We start from the raw sequence: 18,554 nt of genomic DNA, 5'->3' as shown, positions 1-18,554 counted from the left end.
TGATCCCAAAGCCTGAGCCTCCCATGCTGTCCCCAAAAGAGCTCAACCCAGATCCAGGCCCCTGGGGGTGAGAGGCGGCTCTGTGGCCCTCAGGGGTCTCAGGATGAAGCCCACTGCCTGAGAAGCTGCTTCAGAGGCCTGGGCGGAGGCAGCAATAGACAGAGTTCTCTAGAACCTGCCCCTGCAAGAAGGCATCTGAGCAATGCTCTGGTCCGCACCCGACCATTTTACGAATGGGAAAACCAAGGCCTGACTGGACCCAGGCCTCTGCCTCCCAGCCCAGAGCACTCCCACTGCACTAAGAGGCTGGGGGCAGGCGAGCAGGCCCCACTCAGGGTGGTCACACACACACAGGCTGCTCTGTGGCATTCAGAGAGCACATTTATTTACAAAGCGCTTTACAAACATCAGCTTATGCCTCCCCACAGCCCCCTGCGAGGTAGGTCAGTAGTCATATCTACAGTTTACAGATGGGGAAATTGAGGCACGGAATGGGGGTGTGGCCTGCCCCATTTTAAAGAGATTTTTCCACCCACCCATCAAAAAAATCATAAAATTAACAAAAAAAGAATTGTTCCTCCAGCCCCAAAATACATGTTCTTCCTCTGAACTGTGGAAGTTGCCAGCACCCCTGATGTAGCAGTGCCCCGTCCCCGGGGAGCAGCCGACCAGGAGCCACAGAGACCTCAACCCCAAGGGCTGTTGTTCAACCTTGCAGATTGTCACTGGCCTAGGCTGAGCAGGACCCACCAGTGAGGCCTGAAAAGTACAGGAAGAGGGGCTCAGGTGCCTTCACTCTGCAGACATTCGGTCAGGCAGGGAAGGAGCCCCACAGGGAACAGGGCAAGGGATGGGCAGATCCCGCTTCAAGGAAGCTCAGAGCACACATCAAAGAAGTAATAGTGGGAGGGGTCATGAGCAAAATATCCCCGGGGCTAGGCAGCAAGGTGGAGGAGGGGGCCATAGCCCCCTCTGGGGAGGACCAGTCTGATGTGCCCAGTCTCCCCAGGACCCTCAGGGGCCAGGCCAGGTAGGATTCCAGATGCCAAGCCCCAGTGCACCCTCTATCCGTGTCAAGAGGAAGCCACGCGGGGTGGAACCCTTGGCCAGCCACAGGCTCTGCAAGGGCTCACTCATCCCCGCCCAGGCCTGGGACAGAGTCCGGGGCTTGAGCCTGGCGTCAAGGAGCTTGAGCCTGGGTCCTCGCGAGCTGGCAGTCCTGAGCCCCTGTCACTCCGCCAGGCAGTGCCGGACTCCCAGCTCAGACTTGCAGGACCTGGTGGAGGGGGGCTGGGCTGCCGTCTTGCTAAGCTCCTCCTTGGCCCACAGCCTGCCCGGCAGACGCGGTGAGAGGCCCCGGCCACAGTGGAAAGGGCACCAAGACGGCCCGGCGCCCACTCTAGTGCTTCCCCTGCAGGAGCTGTAGCGGAGCTGAGTCGGGGCCCAGGTCTTCCTCATCCACACTGGGCCTGGCCCTGAGTGCACAACGCGTGCCCCAGGCCAGGGGCCCCGCTATCTTGACTCCAGCCCCTCCAGGTACTCCAGCACCACATCATAGCAAAAGTGGTACTGATCCTGGGGAAAGGGAGAGAAGGAATCATGAGCCTGGTCCCTCTCTGGTACCAGGAACGGGGAGAATGGAGCGCCAGAGGGCAAGCATGGGCCCTGGGCCATCTCTGCGGGGAAAGGGGCAAATGGATATAACTACCTTGGCACCACCAGATCAGAACCCGAAGCCCAACGGGAGGGAGCAGTTAGAGCCCAGTGGTGTGGAGGGACCTGGCCGGGCGTGGCCTGGGGCGCGGCAAGTGCTGGGCGGGGAATGTGGCCTCTCACCAGGGTTTCCACCATATTGGGCTTGTAGTTCCTAAGCGTTTTGGCAGCAAAGAAAACATCCACCAGGCTGTGGCAGCGGATCATCTCCAGGACTGTGGCACAGGCGCAGAAGGTGCCACTGCGGCCGCCCCCGTTCCTAAATGAGACACACAGAAGGTCTGGGGTGGGGCTCAAGATGGGGGGGCTGGGGCTGGAACACCAAAAGTGACCGGCAGGACCAGGGAACCAACAGGGAGGAGTGTCACGGCCTGGGAGCCCAGAGAAGAGGGGCGGAGCCAGGGAACCCCAGCAGGGAGGGGCGGGGCTTAGGGGAACCCCAGGAGGGAGGGGTCTGGGAGCTCAGAAGGGCGGGGCTTAGGGGACCCAGGAGGGAGGGGTCTGGGAGCTCAGACGCCAAGACTGGCGTCCCAAGCCTGTAGGGAACTAGGGAGACAGCCTCCAGGAGAAAGACAGCAGGTTCTGAGGGAAAGGAGGCTAGACACACTCCAAGAGAAAGCCACCGAGACAAAGACAGAGACGGAGGAGGGCAGCAGAGCAGCAAGCAAACCCCAGGCATCAGGATGGAAAATGAACACTGAGAGCACCAGTCACCCCCAGCAATACAGACACGTGGCGAAAACACACACGTACACGCCCACACTCCGAGGCAAACCTGCAGCCAAACACAGAGACGCTTCCTATCCCCTGTCCTCTCCCTCTTCTGTCCCCTGCAACATCGGGGTGTGGGGCTCCCCTGGGGAGGTGGGGGATGGACTAGGCCCTCAGCCCCCATTTGAGCGGTCTCTCCCACTAGAACCAAAGTCCCCGGAGGGCCAGGCCCTGCCCAACTCAGCTCCGTATCCCTGTACCCGGAATGGCTAGGGGGGCACTGGAAGGGTCAGTAAGCGCTGAGAGCATGAGAAAGCGGGGGTCAAAGGAGCGACTGCACCCAGACAGGAGTGAATACATGCATTTAGGAACGGGGGCATGTGAAGGAACGAATGACAAAAGTTGCATGCGTGCATGCGTGAACAAAGACTGGAATTCATTTGGCTTAAAGTGTGCTGCTGCCTCACGCAGTAAACAATTTTGACAGGACTGTAATTAAATTGGCGAAGTCAGACAGCACACAGAGGGTGCTGGGCAGTTGCCCAGGGTTGAGGCCACACCCTGGAAACGGACTGGGTTCCTCCAGGGAAGATGGGGCCATCCTTGCTTGGCCGTGCAGGGTCCAGGACACGGCCATCCACAAGCCCCGGGGGGTTTTAGTTTCAGCCTGGGCCACTGCCCCTGGCCCCGAGACTCCCAGCCCCTCTCCCCCTGCAGCAGGGCCTGTACTCACAGGCAGTGCACGACAGTGCGCCCGTCCCCACTCTCCGCCTGCCACTTGTCCACCTCGGCCAGCAGGTGCAGGAAGGCCTTCTTGGAGTCAGGCGTGTCCCGGTAGGCAGACCAGCGCAGGAACTGGAAATGCCGCACCAGCAGGTGCCCCTCCTGCAGCTGAGGGCACAGGCGGCCAGCAGCGGGGGGCGGGGGAGGTGGGACATGAGCCTCGGGGTAACCGGGCCCTGGGGTGACCTCAAGGGGGTCTCATGAGGTTGCCCCCCAGCCATCACCCAGGTTCTCACCATTGGGCACCCAGGTCACTCACCCGCGAGATGTTCTGCACCCGGAAGACACGGGCCACCAAGTCTTCGTCCACAGAGCCTGACACAAACTCCACCTCCATGAGGCCGTACTGCTGCCGGCCCGGCTCTGGCCAGTACTGCAGACAGGGCTAGGGACGCAGACACGGAGGGGAGCGCTGAGCTGAGCCAGGTTGGGGGGGGTGGGGAGCTGCTGTTCTGCCCATCCCAGACCTCCACTCTGGCCCCGGGGCTCCCACACATCCTGACCCACTCACTTCTAGTCCACCTGCAGAGTCCCCCGAGCCGCCGCCACTCACCCATCAGAGTGCAGCACACACCCACCCCAATGTCTCCTGCACTGACCCGCTCAGCTCAGCAGAGACAAACCCTTCACAGGTGCACTGACAATCCTGGCTGGGCAGCTCCACAGCCACACCTAACACGCTCACACACACACACACACACACACAGCCCTGCATGAGGCCACCTTCTTCCAGGGATAGGCCTCGGATCACCCCCACGCACCCCATTACCCCCACCCCCTGGCCTTCTCTCTCACTGCCTTGCTCTCCAGCATCAGCTCACAGAGGTGGGGTGCCCCTCAAGCTGCAACACAGCTCAGAACCCCCACTCCTGCCCTAGGACCCCACCATGGAGTCAGGGTCCCACATGCAGCCTCCCCTCCAGGCCAGACTGGAGACAGCGGAGGGATGAAGGGGGTGTCTCCCCCCCACACACACACAGACACACGTCTTCCAGGCCAGTAGGTCCGGAGCCCCAGCTTCTAGCCTCAGCTCTGTCTGGAGTCCAGGCAAAGCTCTTCTCCTCTGGGCCCCCGTTTCTCTGTGTATGAAATGGTCCCCAAGCTCCTCCCAGATGATTCCATGCTCCATTGGCTTCCCTCTCTGACCACGCCCACAAAGAGGGCATTACCTTCCTCTTCTCGCCTGGGGTCCCAGCAATTCCTTGTGTTCAGGCCTTCGCACATGCTGCCCCCTCTCCATGGATCACACATCCTCCCCCGTCTTCACCTTCCTAGCTCTACCCTCCCTATACAGCTCAGCTCAGATACCACTTCCTCCAGAAGCCCTCCCTGATACGCTATCCCCAGGCTTCTCTGCGTCCCAGCGCCAGCTCCGTGACAGCCCCTTCCCTCTGTGCGGTCACTGTCAGGTGTTGCACCCTGCTTCCCCCTGGACCATGAGATCTGAGAGGGGTGCTGTGTTGCTTCTCTGTCCCCCCACCTGCCTACTGCTAGGGCCTGGCAGGGAGTGGCCAGTGGAGAAAGTGGCTGAATGACATCTCTGTGAGCCTCCCTCTGGGTCCCCCCCCCTGCCTTAGCAAGGGCAGGTTCTTCCCACATGGGGCTCCTGCCCACATCCCAGGCAAGAGCCCACTACGCCGCAGTCCTTGGTCGTGTATGCCACGTGCCTGCCTTGTAAAGGGCCCCGTGAGCAAGTCTTCTCAGCCTTTAAGAGACCATCAGGCTCATTTTACAGCAACTCTTCCCAGCCGCCGAGGACAGGGAAGTGCAGAGAGGCCCAGATCTGGGGGATATGGCCACGCGGGGCTGGAAGGCTGAACCCCTGCACTTCCTGGGGGCGCCAGCTTTGGGGGCCCCAAAAGGAAACGGGGCAGCCCCCAGGCGGAGGTCACTGAGCCAGTGTCCGGACCCACCGCAGCAGCAACTGCTTCGTCTTCATCCCCGCCACGCACTTAGCCTACTACGTGCCGGGCAGGAGAGAAACTGAGGCTCTGAGAGGCAAGTGAACTTACCCAAAATCAGTCAAAAACTAAGGAGGCTGGAATTTTGCTCAGCCTCAAAGGCCCCCATGGTGGGCAGCTGAATCCACCCACAGGCTCTGGAAGAAGGCAGCCTGGGGGAGAGGCACAGCTCTGCCACTTGCCTGCTTTCTAGGTCTTAATCTTTTCACCCGAAGCCCATGAGTGCAAAGCAGCGTCCTGGGCATACAGCAGGTGCTCAGGAAAAAGCACCTACTTCCCTCCAATCTGTCAGCTTCCTTCTTACGGATGAGGAAACCGAGGCTCTGGGAGGGAGTGGGACCCATCTCAGGTCAGACAGGGGGCACAGCTGGGATCCAGCCCTGGGCTTCAGGGACATGCCCTGGAGCACACGAGGCCCCGGGCAGCGAGGCCTCACCCAGGCGGTGTCGGACTGGTGCAGCTGGTTAAGCATGACGATGGAGGTGCAGCCGTAGTCGTAGACGAGCCGCCAGAAGTCAGGCGTGGTGCTCTGCAGCGGGTGCAAGGTCACGATGAAGGCTGCGCTCCGTGTGTAGCTCTGCGGGGAAACCAGGCCTCAGCGAGGCCGCACCGCCCGACAGGGCCGGCGCTCCCGCCACGGCCGTCCCCGGCTCGGCCCACCCTGAGCAGGACAGCTCTCCCCTCAGGGTCGGGCTGCGTGCGGGGGTCCACTTCAGAGCTTGGTGGCACATGGAGGCCTGAGCTGGTAGGGGGAGCCCCCCTCCCCAGGCCCCTGGTGCCCAAGCCCATGGCCCCTGGGACAAAATTCCCACATGTATGGTGATGGGAAACTGGGCATTGAAGGTAGAGGCTTGCTAAGCTTGCTCCCTGCCTCAGGGCCTTAGCACCTGCTAGTCCTCTTGCCTAGAACAAATTTCCAAATGCTTACACAGTCCTGCCCCTCACTTCTTTCTGCTCTTGGACAGTCACCTCCTCCAAGGGGCCCTCCTTACCACGTCATCAAAAATAGCCATATACACACACTCCAAAGCCCACGTTATATATTCCTCCTGCCTGGTCGCCTTCCGTAGAAATTACCAGCGTCTGACATACCACTGTATCATTGTGTACTCACTGTCCCAACCCGCCACCCACATACAAGGTCCAGGAGAGCAGAGATCTGGGGGTATGGCCTGTGCCCAGCACACGGTAGGGGTTCAATAAATATTTGTGAATAGATGCATCTCTCAGTCCCTTCCAGCTCCATGGAGGAAGGGTCTGAGAGCCCAGCCCGGGTCCCAGAGCAGTGACAGACACTGACTCTGCTCCCCGGTCCCAACCTTGTCCCAACCAGAGCCCTCGGCTCTGCCCTCCGGCTCCTGAGCCTTCCCGAATACTGCTGGCTGAGGGAATCCCCGAGCCCAGAGCCGCCCCAAGCCCTCACGTCCGTCAGAGCCGCGTTGATATAGTTGTTAGGGTCCCCGTCGGTAGAGATGAGGAAAGGCAGGCAGCGGTCGGGCGGCAGGACGTCCATGCTGCGGTTCTTGTCCCGGTTCCGGGGTAGCAGGGCAATGCTGCACTCTTCCATATCCAGGGGCGGTGTGACCGAGTTCAGTGTCTACAGGGAGCAGAAGGAGTAATGGGGCGGGGGGTGGGGGTGAGTGTGGACCTCCAGTGTTTGCTGGGTGGGCCTCCTCACGGCCCCATGAAGGACACTGAGCTGGGTTGTTAACCCCATTTCATGGATGGAGAACTGAGGTCCAGAAAGAAGGGGGTGAGGACAGGGACCCCAGGCTCCCTGTCTCCAGATCACACAGGTTCTGAACAGAGCTCTGGAGACTCAAGTCTGCCTCCTCACTCCCTGTGTAACCTTAGACAAGCCACTGCATCTCTCAGCATTATTCTTCTCAACTGTAAGGTGGGAGAATGATACATCTGGCTCGAGGGGCTATTGGGAGGATTGAGTGAGATACCGCCAAAGTCCGAGCACTGCGCCTGGCGCATGCAAGGCTCCATACATAAAAGGCACAGTGAGGATCCTTACTAACTTATCAGGTGCATTCAGGCAGACAAGCCCTGAAGCCCCACATTGTCCACAAAGTGGACTCCGGGGACCTGCGGAGGTGGTCAGCCCTGTCTGAAGAGAACGCAAGTCCGGGGCACCGGTCACACCACAAGCCTGGGACTCTGGCCTATCTCCTCCACCTTGTGCCTCCTACAGCCTGATCCATGGGGTCTCAGCTTCCTTCTCTTGTCCTTGGGGATCCCTAACAGGAAACGCCAGTCTCTCATGATCCCCAGCAGGGCTCCAAGAATCAGAGGCAGCATTTCGCGTGACACCAGTCTGTGCGGGCTCTCCAGCGTCAGGTGTCAAGAAGGGGCCATCCCGCTGGCCCTGGCAGGAACCTGGAGTGTAGAGGACATCTGGAGCCTCTGTCTGCCCTCGGACCACTCTGGGACTTCTCTGGAGAACCAGTCTTCACCCATCTCCGTCATGTGACATGCGGAGAGCGGCTCCACCCTCAGAACCAAGCCTGGGCTGGTTGATGTGTTCCTACTCTCTGGCCCCAGGGACTGGCTTGAGGATGGTACAGGATGATCTGGTCTAGGACTTCTGTTGGAGCTGCAGGGAGTCCTTTTTCCAGTCTCCTGACAGTAGGGATGACATGAGCCTGGCACTGCTGGGGGCCAGGGTATGGGTCTGAGAAAGATGCCAAAAACAGGAGAGCAGAACCAAAACTGGACAGAGACTACGTCTTGGCATCATCGTTTAAGCCCCTGGATCCAGCCATAACTGAAGCTGCACCATCCTTGGACTTTTCAGTTACAAGAGTCACTGAGCTGGATTTTTGTCACTTGTGACCCAAAGAATCCCGATGAATACAAACACTACAAAGGCAATATTGACTTTCCTTCCTGGATAAGAAACCCGAAGCTGGGGGAGGTAATGTGAGTGCTCAAGGCTACTCACAGCTCTTCACTGAGCCAGGACTTGACTCCGGGCTTCCTTGACTTCAAAGCATGGGCTCTCAACCACTTGGAGGGACCACCTCCTCCACTGTCTCCAAGTCCTTCCCAGGAGCCCTACTCTGTCCCTGTGTCTTGACTCTCAATGACTCCTATAGCACTGAGGACTTCCCAAGACACACACACCCCCCCCACACACACACACACTCACAAACCACACCCACACACCTAGACACACACATTCCTGCCCCACCTGGAACTCTTCCCGCAGCTGGGAGGAATTACTCTGAGGATCAATGCGGATCATCTCCTTGTAGGTGGCCTTGAACTCGCTGACAGGGATGGTGGTCTCTCCACACAGGCAGGCCTCCAGGATTGCATCGTGAATGAAGATGTACTGCTCCTGGAACCGGAAGAGAGAATATGAGAAACCAGGAGGGGACTAGAACCTAGAGATTTCGGGGTGATGGCCACAGGAAGCAAGCCCAAAGTTGAGCAGGGACGCTAGAGTCCAGCTAGGTATTAGTACAGGTCGGACCAACCCTACTTGAAACAACCTTCACAGGTATGTTCACGTACCTCACGTTTCATCCCTCTAATACCCTGTAAGAAGCTCTGAAGGTGAGGGGAGAGCCCAGGGTCACACATCTAATGAGGATACCAACACCAGTGGATCTTAACCTTTAAAGCCTATGACTTTGGCCCCTTGGCTCTTTGACCTCCCCCAACGGAACACAGTGCAGCTGACTTTGGGAAGACCCTCAGAGGTTGGCAGGCCAAGTTCAGGGATCTCAGCTCTAAGGACACCGCTCAGACACACTCCACCAGCTTTGAGTTCCTCCATGAGGGACCCAAGTCCCGGAGCAGGCAGGGAGGGAGGGCTGCGTCCCCTACCTCCGTCTGGATCATGTTGACGCGCCGGGAGCAGAGGGTCTTCACGCAGTTGTAAATGTCCACGACGCCCTCACACTCCGCCATGTCCAGCATCACATCCAGAACAATGTAGCAGCCTGTGCGGCCAGTGCCCGCGCTGGGGAGAGAGCAGCCAGGGGCCCCGTCAGAGCCTGGGGAGGGAGCCCGGGGCCAAGAAAAAGGGAAGAGGGGGCCTGGGGTGCCGGCCATGTCTACATCACACAGGGGTTGGGAGACGGAGAGACACCCCACCCCAGCGGCGAGGAGGAGCCCGGGGAGAAGTCTGCAGCAGGAGCTGTGGGAATGTGATGCAAGACCGAGCTGGGGACGGGCCTCGGGAAGGAGAGGAGGGCAAGGGTGGCAAGCGAGCTGGGCGGAGGACAAAGGTGATGCTCAGAGCTTCATCCAAGAATGCTCTTGCCTCCTGGGCAGCCCCAAATCCGCACAGCCTTCAAAGGCCCCCACACTCATACCCGCTCGCATACTCAGGGGAACCTCCCAAGCCCTTCCAGCACGTCATTCTTCTGAGCTCCCAGAGGAATCCAGGCAGGCTCTTATCAAACACTCTTCCTGCTACATGGTCACTGTCTATGTGGCTGTCTCCCTGACCCAACTGGGAGCTCAGCCGGAGCTGGGCTATGTTGGACCCACCTCTGGAACGCTCACGCTCAGCCCCAGGGTGAGCAGGGTCAAGGGGCAGAGGGAGGACAAAAAGGACTCCAAGGTTTCAAGCTTGAAAACGGTGGCAAGAAAGCGTAGTAGCGGGTCTCCCACCCACCCCTGCCGGGCACTGGAATTGCTACCACCACTTGGGGAGACTGGCAGCACCCACCAAAGCTGGACATGGGCCGGGTAGCCCTTCCACCCCTCTGTACACACCCCCCAGAAATGCACGCACACGTGGCCCACAGACATGCCTTCGAATGTTCTTAGCAGCTCTATTCGTAACAGCTCAAAACTGGACAGAAGCCAAATACCTACCAATAGCAGGACGGATAAACACGTTGTGGTTGACGCATCCATAGGTTATGGATGGATCTTACAAACATAAGGTGGAGGGGAAGACACCCCCCACCAAAGAGTGCACGCTGTGTGACTCCATTTACACAAAGTCCAAAAACACACAAAATGAACTCACGCTTTAGAAGTCAGGATAGAGATTGCTCTGGGAGCAAGGAGGTGGGTACAGTGGAAGGGGGCTCAAGGGGGCTTCTGGATGCTGTTCATGTTCTGTTTCTTGATCGGAGCAGTGTTGGTTATTTCACGGGTGTGTTTAATTTATGAAAATTGATAAAGTTCTATATATACTTATTATGTGTGCGCTTTGCTTTACGCATGTCATACCTCGATAAAATCTTATTTTAAAGACAGTATCTTAGGGGCAGCCTGCCTTCGGCTCAGACCAAAATCCCAGGATCCTGGGATCGAGCCCCGCATCAGGCTCCCTGCTCAGTGGGAAGCCTGCTTCTCCCTCTCCCTCTGCTCTGCTCATGCTCTCTCTCGCTCTCACTCTCAAATACATAAATAAAATCTTTATTAAAAAATAAAAAATAAATAAAGACAGCATCTTAAAGAAGCCTAAAGAAACCAAAGAGAAGTGGGAGGGGCCGGCGAGGGAGGGAGGGAGTCTGCCATGCAGCGTCTGGGAAGCTGAGAGGAATCCAAGCAGAGGAGCCAGGACCAGATACAGAAGCCAAGGACTTGTGGGCCCAGGGGAGTCAGTGAAACCCCGGGGTCAGAGGGAAGCTCCCCAGGAAGAGTGGGGGCAGGAACAGGACAGGGCCCTTCAGAGGCAAGAGAAAGCTGTGGAGACAGACAGGAAGGGCAAGTGGGGTCGCAGGAGCCCACCAAGGCAGCACTTGGCAGAGAAAGGGGTGATGGTCAGAAGCTGTACGCGGTATGAAGGCCACGCAGCGAGGAAAGCCCCTGGGTTGGGAGAAGGGAAAGCAAAATCCTTCCCAGCCCCCGGGCCAAGCCCAGCACACAGGGGTGCCGCGCACACTTGCTGAACAGAAGCAAATGGAACCCAACCTGCCTGGAGCCTCGCCAGCCCCCTGGCCCCCTCTGCCTCCAGTGCCTCCTCGAAGGACCCTTGGGGGTCAGTCTCTCCTGTCCTCTGGGTCTGAGGAGGATGAACCCAAGCCTCCTCTCCTTCAGGGACCTGGAACCAGCCCCCCACACCCAGTCTTCTTCCCCTTGGCGTTCCCAGCGCCTCACCTGCAGTGGATGACAACGGGCCCGGCGTCAGGCGGGGTAGAGGCCTTCACGCGCCGGATAAAGGCCAGCAGCCCCGTGGCGTGGTAGGGGACGCCGTGTTCCGGCCACGCGGTGAAGTGGAATTGACGGACCTCATGCCGGGCAGAGTACCCTCTCTGGGGAGACAGTCAGAGTCACTGCTGGCATCCCTAGACACCTGCCGGGTGCCAAGCAGCCGCGGGGAGCACCTCTTCACGGGATCTCAATCAATTAATCCCAATCATAAACTGAGGCATGGCTATTAATGACTCATGGCACCTGCAAGAAAACCAGGGCCCAAACAGGAGAAACTGTGCGTCCGAGGTTAGAGGAGACAAATACAACACAGGAGAGGGGCCGGGGCCCACCTGACGCCTAACCCCGTCTGCCAATCACCTGCTTCTGCCTCCACGAGGCTGTGCAAGCCGAGATCACTGTGACTCTCTGGTCTTAGCCTAAAGGGGCAAAGTGTCTCCTTCGAGGATTTTTAAAGAGCATCAAATGGGATCACAGACAGGAGGACTGGGCCCGTCCCCGGCCATGTGGCCCTGGCCATGTGGCCTCGGGCGTGATGCCGCCACTCCACCTCGCTTTCTTTATTTGTACAACGGGACCAACAGAAACACCTAATCCCAGCACTTCCCGGGGCTTAACCAACACGTGCCACGGGCTCTGCACGATGCCCGGCACAGAGCAGGACTGGCACCACCAGCCACCGTCTTCCTCTCCACCGTCTCGACGTCCTCTTGGAGTCGCCAGCAAAGGCCGTCCCCGTCCCGTCCTCCCACAGCGCTCCCTGCAGTGATGAAGCGGCTGCCCTGCTGGTGAGGACAGCGGAGGCCTCCTCGCCCCTCCTGCTCCTGCCCTGGCCTCTTCAGGCACCCCTGCGGGGACCAGGTGACAGGAGACTCACCCGCTCCAGGGCGAAGGTGCGCACGACATATTCAGCTAGAGTCTCCGTCTTCACCAGTGTGATCTTGATGTCCCCGTACATGTCTGAGTCCTCCGGCCAGTACCGTGAGCATTTCACCTGGAGTCCCCACAGGCGGGCTCAGTGGGCTCTTTGCTGCCCCCTCTTGGCCCGCCTTACCCCCTCACCCCAAGGCCCTGCTTACCCTGCCCACCTCCACCAGCTTGGTGATCATGACAATGCTGGAACAGTGCTCCTGCCACACCATGCGCCAGAAGTCGTAGACCATCTCGGGCTTCGGCCCTGGAGCGCAGAGGGTGCTAGTCTCTGAGGCCAGGTCTCCACCCAGGGCCAGCACACCTGCTGCCCAGCACCCCCAGCCCAGGCCAGGAGGCTCCTAAGCCCCGATGAAGGCACCATGCTCACCCCGCACACACCCCACCCAATGCCAACTCGTGCCTGGAGGGCCCCGGGGATGGGTAGGATCAGAGAGGGCCCGGCTGGAGACCCCAATCATCCCGAGTGGAACCCGGGAGGCACAGAGGGCTAGATCCTCTAACCCCGGGAGGGCTAGATCCTCAGTCTATGGCACCAGTCTCCCAGAGGAATGGACACATGAACAGCTGGGGGCAAAGACAGCCAGAGGGACCCAGGGAGCCCCCAGATCCAGAGGCACAATCTACACTTGGCAGGACCGAGCCTGCCTCCCCTTCTGCATGCACCACCTCAGAGACAGACAGATGGCCGAGGGAACCACAGACGCACTGAGCACATCGGGGAGACACGAACACAAAGGGGGCAGAGACTGGTGGCCAAATTCCAGACCAGCCAGACAGTGGGAGAGAGACAGCGGGGAGGCAGACTGGGAGTCAAGCAAGTGAGAGGGAAGGCGGAGGGCGGACGGCATTCAGCATCGGGCACACGGGGGCAAAGGTGCAGGTACCTTGAGTGGCTATGAAGTGGTTTGACCTGTGGTAACCCTGGAACAGGAGAATAGGGCTCAGTGAGACTCCAGGAGCGGCCCCTCACTCACTCCGATCTCACCTCCTCTGCCCTCCTCTCCCAGGTGCGTCACACGCCCCCACAGCCAGCTGCCCGCCCTCTTCCCTGGGGTCTCCTAACCAGGGCGCCCCTGTCCTCCCAGTCCCCCAGTTAGGACGGAAGAGCAGCCGGGACACCAATATCTTGGGTCCAAACCCATCTTTGCCGTGTGACCCCAGAGAAGACACGACTCCTATATGGGCCTAAACGGTCTCCCCACCCATAAACTGGGGGGATTAGACACAATCAGCTTACAGCCCAGCTGTTCGGATACAAATAAAGTCCACAGTGATCCTGCCCAGGTTACCGGGATGTCCCGGACCCCAGGCTGGGTCTCATCAGCCATCCCAGCCCCCTCGGGGCAACCAGGGGGGCAGTGCCCCCTCCCCACTACCTGTCACCCAGAGCTTGGGGGACCCAGGGACCCAGATGAAGGCTTCAGGTTGGAAGCAAGTGAACACATGGGTTACTCACGGCCCTCAGATAAAATGGTTTTTAAATAATAATAATCATTTTTGAGACCCTATTATGATCCCAGACTGTGCTAAGCACTTTACCTGCACGATCTCCCGCCAAAGAGAGGGCAAGAGCTACTTCATCCTCCATCCCCAGAGCCCTCAGGCTGCGAGGAGGACCCAGCCAGCCCCAACTCCCACCCCGGGGCCACAGCCAGGCCTGCCGTCCTGCCCGCACGTGACACCCCTGCGGGCACCGCGGCAGGGGCCAAACGCGCTGCAGCACTGACGCAGGATAGAACCATCAAGCTCACGGCCGCAACCCAGCTCCCCACACCTCGGTCACACTGCCAGGGTTCAAGTCCCAGCTCTACCTCTTGCTAGCCGTGCGCCCTCAGGCAGATCCCTTCATTTCTCTAGGCCTCGATTTTCACATCTACAAAATGGGAACGATGACGGTATTTTCGGGCTGTTGTGAGGAGTCAACAAAGTAACACACCGTCAAGGGTCTGTCGCCACGGCCAGCACAGCGTTGGCACCTGATCAATGGTACCTATGATTACTGCTACCACGTTCAAGTTCAAAGAGTGTGGCTGTCAAGATTCCTAGGGCAGAGGTGGACTTCGAGGGCTGAAGAATCCGAGCCTGGGGAGTCAGCTGGATGTGGGTTCCTATCGCAGCTCTACAGAGCAGCTAAGTGACTCCGGCCATGAAATGGGCACTCCTCAGTCCCTCATGTACACCCGCAGCTGCTAGGGATCTTGTTAAAAGGGAGATTCAGACTCAGAAGGTCTGGCGTGGGGCCCAGGATTGCGCCTTTCCAACCAGCTCCCGGGAGGGACCAATGCTGGATCTGAAAACACACTGGATTGGCCAGACTCAGCCTCCCGGAGCCGCTGCTCCCTTCTGCAATGTGGGGAGAACAGCGAGACACACAGACCTGGAGAGTGTGCTGTATACCCGCGTACAGTGCCCAAAACCCAGTTCCAGTTACCAGCAGTGACAGGCGTCCCAGAGCCACTGGCCCCTCACTGGCGGAACTGCTGCTGGGCTGGCCTAACTCCCCAGCTGCCGTCTCTGCCTCAAGTCCTCAGCTGAACTGCTGGGCGAAAGCGGTCCCAGAGGAAGGCCCAGCAAAGGCGCTGCCAGGGTGGCCCTCCCACCTCCAGCGCTGGTGAAGCCGGGAAGGGGCTCCTCCACCTAAAACCAGCTGGCCTGAGAATCCCACGTGAGAACAAGTCTCTTCGGATTCATCCAGCTCTGTCCCTCTGGTGCCCGGCCCAGGGCCAGCACCCAAGCCAGTCAGCAAATACAGTCCACCGCTGAACGAGTTTTCAACAGATCACCCTCCCTGTCTGCGTATTAACTTCTTTGTGCGTAGGTGCGTTCCTGCACAATCAGAGAACACTACAACGGAAAGTGTAAAATGGTCAGGTGTGAAAGAAAGGTGAGCAGACGGATCACCTTGACCGCACCCATTTTAGAGCATCTGAGAGCGCACTGGTCCTCACCCCCCGGGCATCGGCTTGTCCTGGGCACCCGCTCCTGGGGCACATCCCCACATCAGCCTGGAGCCTCTCCTTGGGTGGCACTGGGGGACTGACCACTTGCATCATGGACAAGCACCCCAGGGCCTCCTGATGCCCCCCTACAGTGAGAGAACCAGAGTCTAGGATGAGGGTCAAGGGCTCACGTGGGGCTTGAGGCCCATCTCCATGCAGCCACGAGCAAGTCACTGAACTTTCCTAAGGCTCCATCGTCTCATCTGACAAATGCCGGTCCCTGCCTCTCGGAGAATGGGAGGGATGAAATGATGTGCCTAACATGTTGGCACAGAGGTGGGCACCCAGCCAATGACAATTTTGTTAACTGGCATTCGAAGATGGATTAAAACCAAGTCTTCTATGGGCATTGAAGAGTGTTGGCAATGAACCAAGTGGGTGGGATTATACATTGTATGGAGACTGGTATAAAGAAATATACCTGTATTCATCACCTCCTCGTGGGGGCACCAGGGCTGCGTGTATCCACCCATTTCATAGGCGTATTATTCAAATTTGGGAACTTTACAAACTGCTGAAGCACACTCAAAATAAGGGGGGGGGGTGATATCTGGGAGCACATCTGGGATAACTGGTAGTCTCCAGCAGCTGTGACTGTGGGGACCTTTCATTTCATATACAGAGATGTGTATATTTCTGTATTGTCTGAAAGTTTGATAATGAACTGTATTTTTCAATCTTTAAAAAACAAGAAATACATTGTCTTTTAAAAAAAAGAAGATAAAATAGAAAGGAACCCACAAAATAGCAAACAATCCCATCAGACATCAAATATTATAAAAATAATTTGCAGTTCACCCTTGAATAACATGAGAGTTTGGGGCGCTGACCCGCTGGGGAAGTTGAAAATCCACACATAACTTTTGACTCCCCAAAAACGTAACTACTACTAATAGCCTGGTTAACTAGAAGCCTTACCGATAACGTGAGCAGTCAAGTAACACATATTTTGTATGTTATGTGGTATTACATATTGTATTCGCATAACAAAGTGAGCTAGAGAAAATATTATTTATTAAGAAAATCATAAGGAAAATACAAATATAACTTATAAATAAAAAATAAATATAAAAACTATAAATTAAAAAATAAATTTAATAAAATAAAAAATAAACTTATTTTTTAAAAAATCCACAAGAAAGTGGACAGTGCAGTTCAAACCCATGCTGTTCAAAGGTCGAATGTGTATTAAAAACCAAATTAAAGGATCACTAGATGAATAGGACTTTTTAAAATATTCCTAGAAGGCCCAGGGATGGCACAATTTTAAAAAATAAAATACCCAAACTGCTCCCCAAAAATTAAACATTTAAAGTAGGGCTAAACTGAGGATAAAGTAGTTAGGGTTGAGTTTCAAGCAAACTGAGCACGAAGGGTTTTGAACCCCAGAGAAACTAGTTTTCAGGGGATTGGCGGGGCCGTCATTGCTTCCTTGACCCCCAAGCAGCAGAGATGGGGACACCCAGAGCAGCTTCTCCCACCCACCCCTCCCCGCGCCCCCCAGAAGTTATGGCTAGTGAGACTCACTGGGCGTGGGGAGTTGGGGGACAAAAGTGACAGAAGGTGGTGGCCGGTGAAGGGGGCCTATGGAAGCATCCCAACCCTGATGCCCCATCTCAGCGCAGTGGAGGACAGGAAGGAATTGTTTACAACAGGGGTCGTGTCAAATCTGCAGCCCCGGGTGGCCCCTGGCCAGGCTGCTGAAATGGACAGTTGGCATTGGGCGCACGAGTGGAGGGGAAGGAGGACAGAGACAGAGAGAGAAAGACAGCCAGAGACTATGAGAGAGTCTGAGATACAGCTGGTGAGAAGACAGGAGGAGGAGGAGGAGACGGGGAGAGAGATACTTACTTCACGGTTTATCCGAATCTTAATGATGCCAGTGAGGGAACAGTACAAAGCAAAAGAGACAGATATTAGGCCAGAGGCTGATGGAGGTGAACGGAGCATAGGAGTGGCCAGGATGGGTGATGTGAGGAGGGGAGGCAGAGCAGAGACAGGGGCCGGGCTGGGCCAGAAAGCAGGGAGTGGCATGAGCCTGCTGGGGCCCACGGGGAAGCCAACTGGGACACTGAGGAGACCCAGAAGAGGCCCCTGTCGTCGAAGTTGCCCGAGTCTGAGAGGCCAGGCCCAGCCCGTACCCCAGTCAAGGGAGAGCATGGGAGGTCGGGGTGAAGGTAAGGAATTCTGGAAAATATGGGGTAGCGTATTTTCTGGCCCCCAGGAGGTGAAGAAGAGGGAGAGGAGAGGTCTCCTGAGTCCCTGACTATCCCACCTCCCAGGTACACACCTTCCTCCTCCTTCGCTCCTGCCGCTCCCTACTCTCCCCCTTTCCTCTCCGGCCACACAAAGCCAGCTCAAGCCCCCGCCTCCACGCAGCCTGCTGCGGCTAAGCCTGGCCGTACCGCTAACTTGCTGTGTGATACTAGGAAAGTCATTCCTCGTTTCTGGCCTGTGCTTTCCCAGCTCATCTGAAATGATCTTACTTGTAGATACGTTTATGTGTCTCCCCGACTAGAATCCATACATTCAAGGAAAGCAGGGATGCTGTCTATGTCGTTCTTTGCTCTATCTCTGGTACCCAGCCTGGCACATGGTAGATGCTCGAAACAGATCTGATGAAGGAATAAATGATTCTCTCCCAAACGTGGCTTGCTGTCAGGGTGGGCGAGTCTGACCAGGGTCCCGGGGCCCCTCATTCACACCTGGGGAGCTGCCTGCCCTGTCCCTAGCCCCTTCCTCGGCCCATCCGGACCCAGCCACTGCACTGGCTGGCAGGAGAGCCCTGTGGTTAGCAACAAAGGCTTTGGAGACACAGACAAGCGGAGATCTGAGTCCCTTTTGGCCCACTCGCTAGCTCTGTGGCCTTGGACTAGCAGCTCCACCTCTCTGAGTCTGCCGCCTCACCTGTAAAGTGAGGGGATTATATAAGATTTCAGGGATTATATAAGATGAAATCTTTGATATAAAGTGCTTAGCACAGCGCTTGGCACACAGCATCTGCTCAATAAACATGAGCTGTTATTCTTCAAGTACCACTCTGATCACGGTCCAAACACTCGTAGCAACTCCCTGGGACCCCTAGGGAAAAGCCCCACCTCCTCGGCCTGCCATTGGAGGCCTTCGCAGTCCAGCCCCTGCCTGCCTGCAGCCTTCCCGCGAGTCATGTGAATCCCAGCGCCAAGCCTCTCGGGCCTCAGTGAGAGGGGCTCCTTCCTCAACTCCAGGCCTAGCTGTCTGCCCACTCCCCTTCTTTCTGCTTCACGGAAGCCCCCCATCTGTCCGTCCCGCAGCAAGTTTTCCTGACGGCTGTCATCTGCCCTCC

At 57.4% G+C, this 18,554-nt stretch overlaps 1 protein-coding gene across 6 annotated transcripts in view; it reads right to left on the bottom strand.

Moving 5' to 3' along the window:
• Positions 1–1,512: 1,512 nt before the first annotated feature.
• Positions 1,513–18,554, bottom strand: part of PTPRU (protein tyrosine phosphatase receptor type U) — an 83,355-nt gene continuing 66,313 nt past the window's right edge. For 3 of the 6 annotated variants that reach the window (XM_034648044.1, XM_002929557.4, XM_019810249.2), the window contains 12 exons: positions 13,115–13,151; positions 12,377–12,474; positions 12,175–12,291; positions 11,244–11,398; positions 9,009–9,144; positions 8,368–8,517; positions 6,592–6,765; positions 5,605–5,745; positions 3,467–3,592; positions 3,158–3,315; positions 1,837–1,972; positions 1,513–1,575 (listed from right to left, as the gene is read on the bottom strand). In XM_034648044.1, coding sequence (XP_034503935.1) covers positions 1,513–1,575; positions 1,837–1,972; positions 3,158–3,315; positions 3,467–3,592; positions 5,605–5,745; positions 6,592–6,765; positions 8,368–8,517; positions 9,009–9,144; positions 11,244–11,398; positions 12,175–12,291; positions 12,377–12,474; positions 13,115–13,151 — 1,491 coding nt within the window. Of the gene's footprint in view, positions 1,576–1,836; positions 1,973–3,157; positions 3,316–3,466; positions 3,593–5,604; positions 5,746–6,591; positions 6,766–8,367; positions 8,518–9,008; positions 9,145–11,243; positions 11,399–12,174; positions 12,292–12,376; positions 12,475–13,114; positions 13,152–17,080; positions 17,099–18,554 lie in introns of all 6 variants that reach the window. The other 3 variants (XM_034648034.1, XM_034648025.1, XM_034648053.1) reach the window with 2 other exon arrangements.

The sequence above is a fragment of the Ailuropoda melanoleuca genome, chromosome 2 (genome assembly GCF_002007445.2).
Source record: "Ailuropoda melanoleuca isolate Jingjing chromosome 2, ASM200744v2, whole genome shotgun sequence".
Lineage (NCBI taxonomy): Eukaryota > Metazoa > Chordata > Mammalia > Carnivora > Ursidae > Ailuropoda > Ailuropoda melanoleuca.
The sequence above is the reverse complement of the archived record's forward strand: the minus strand, read 5'-3'. Positions and strand labels throughout refer to the sequence as shown.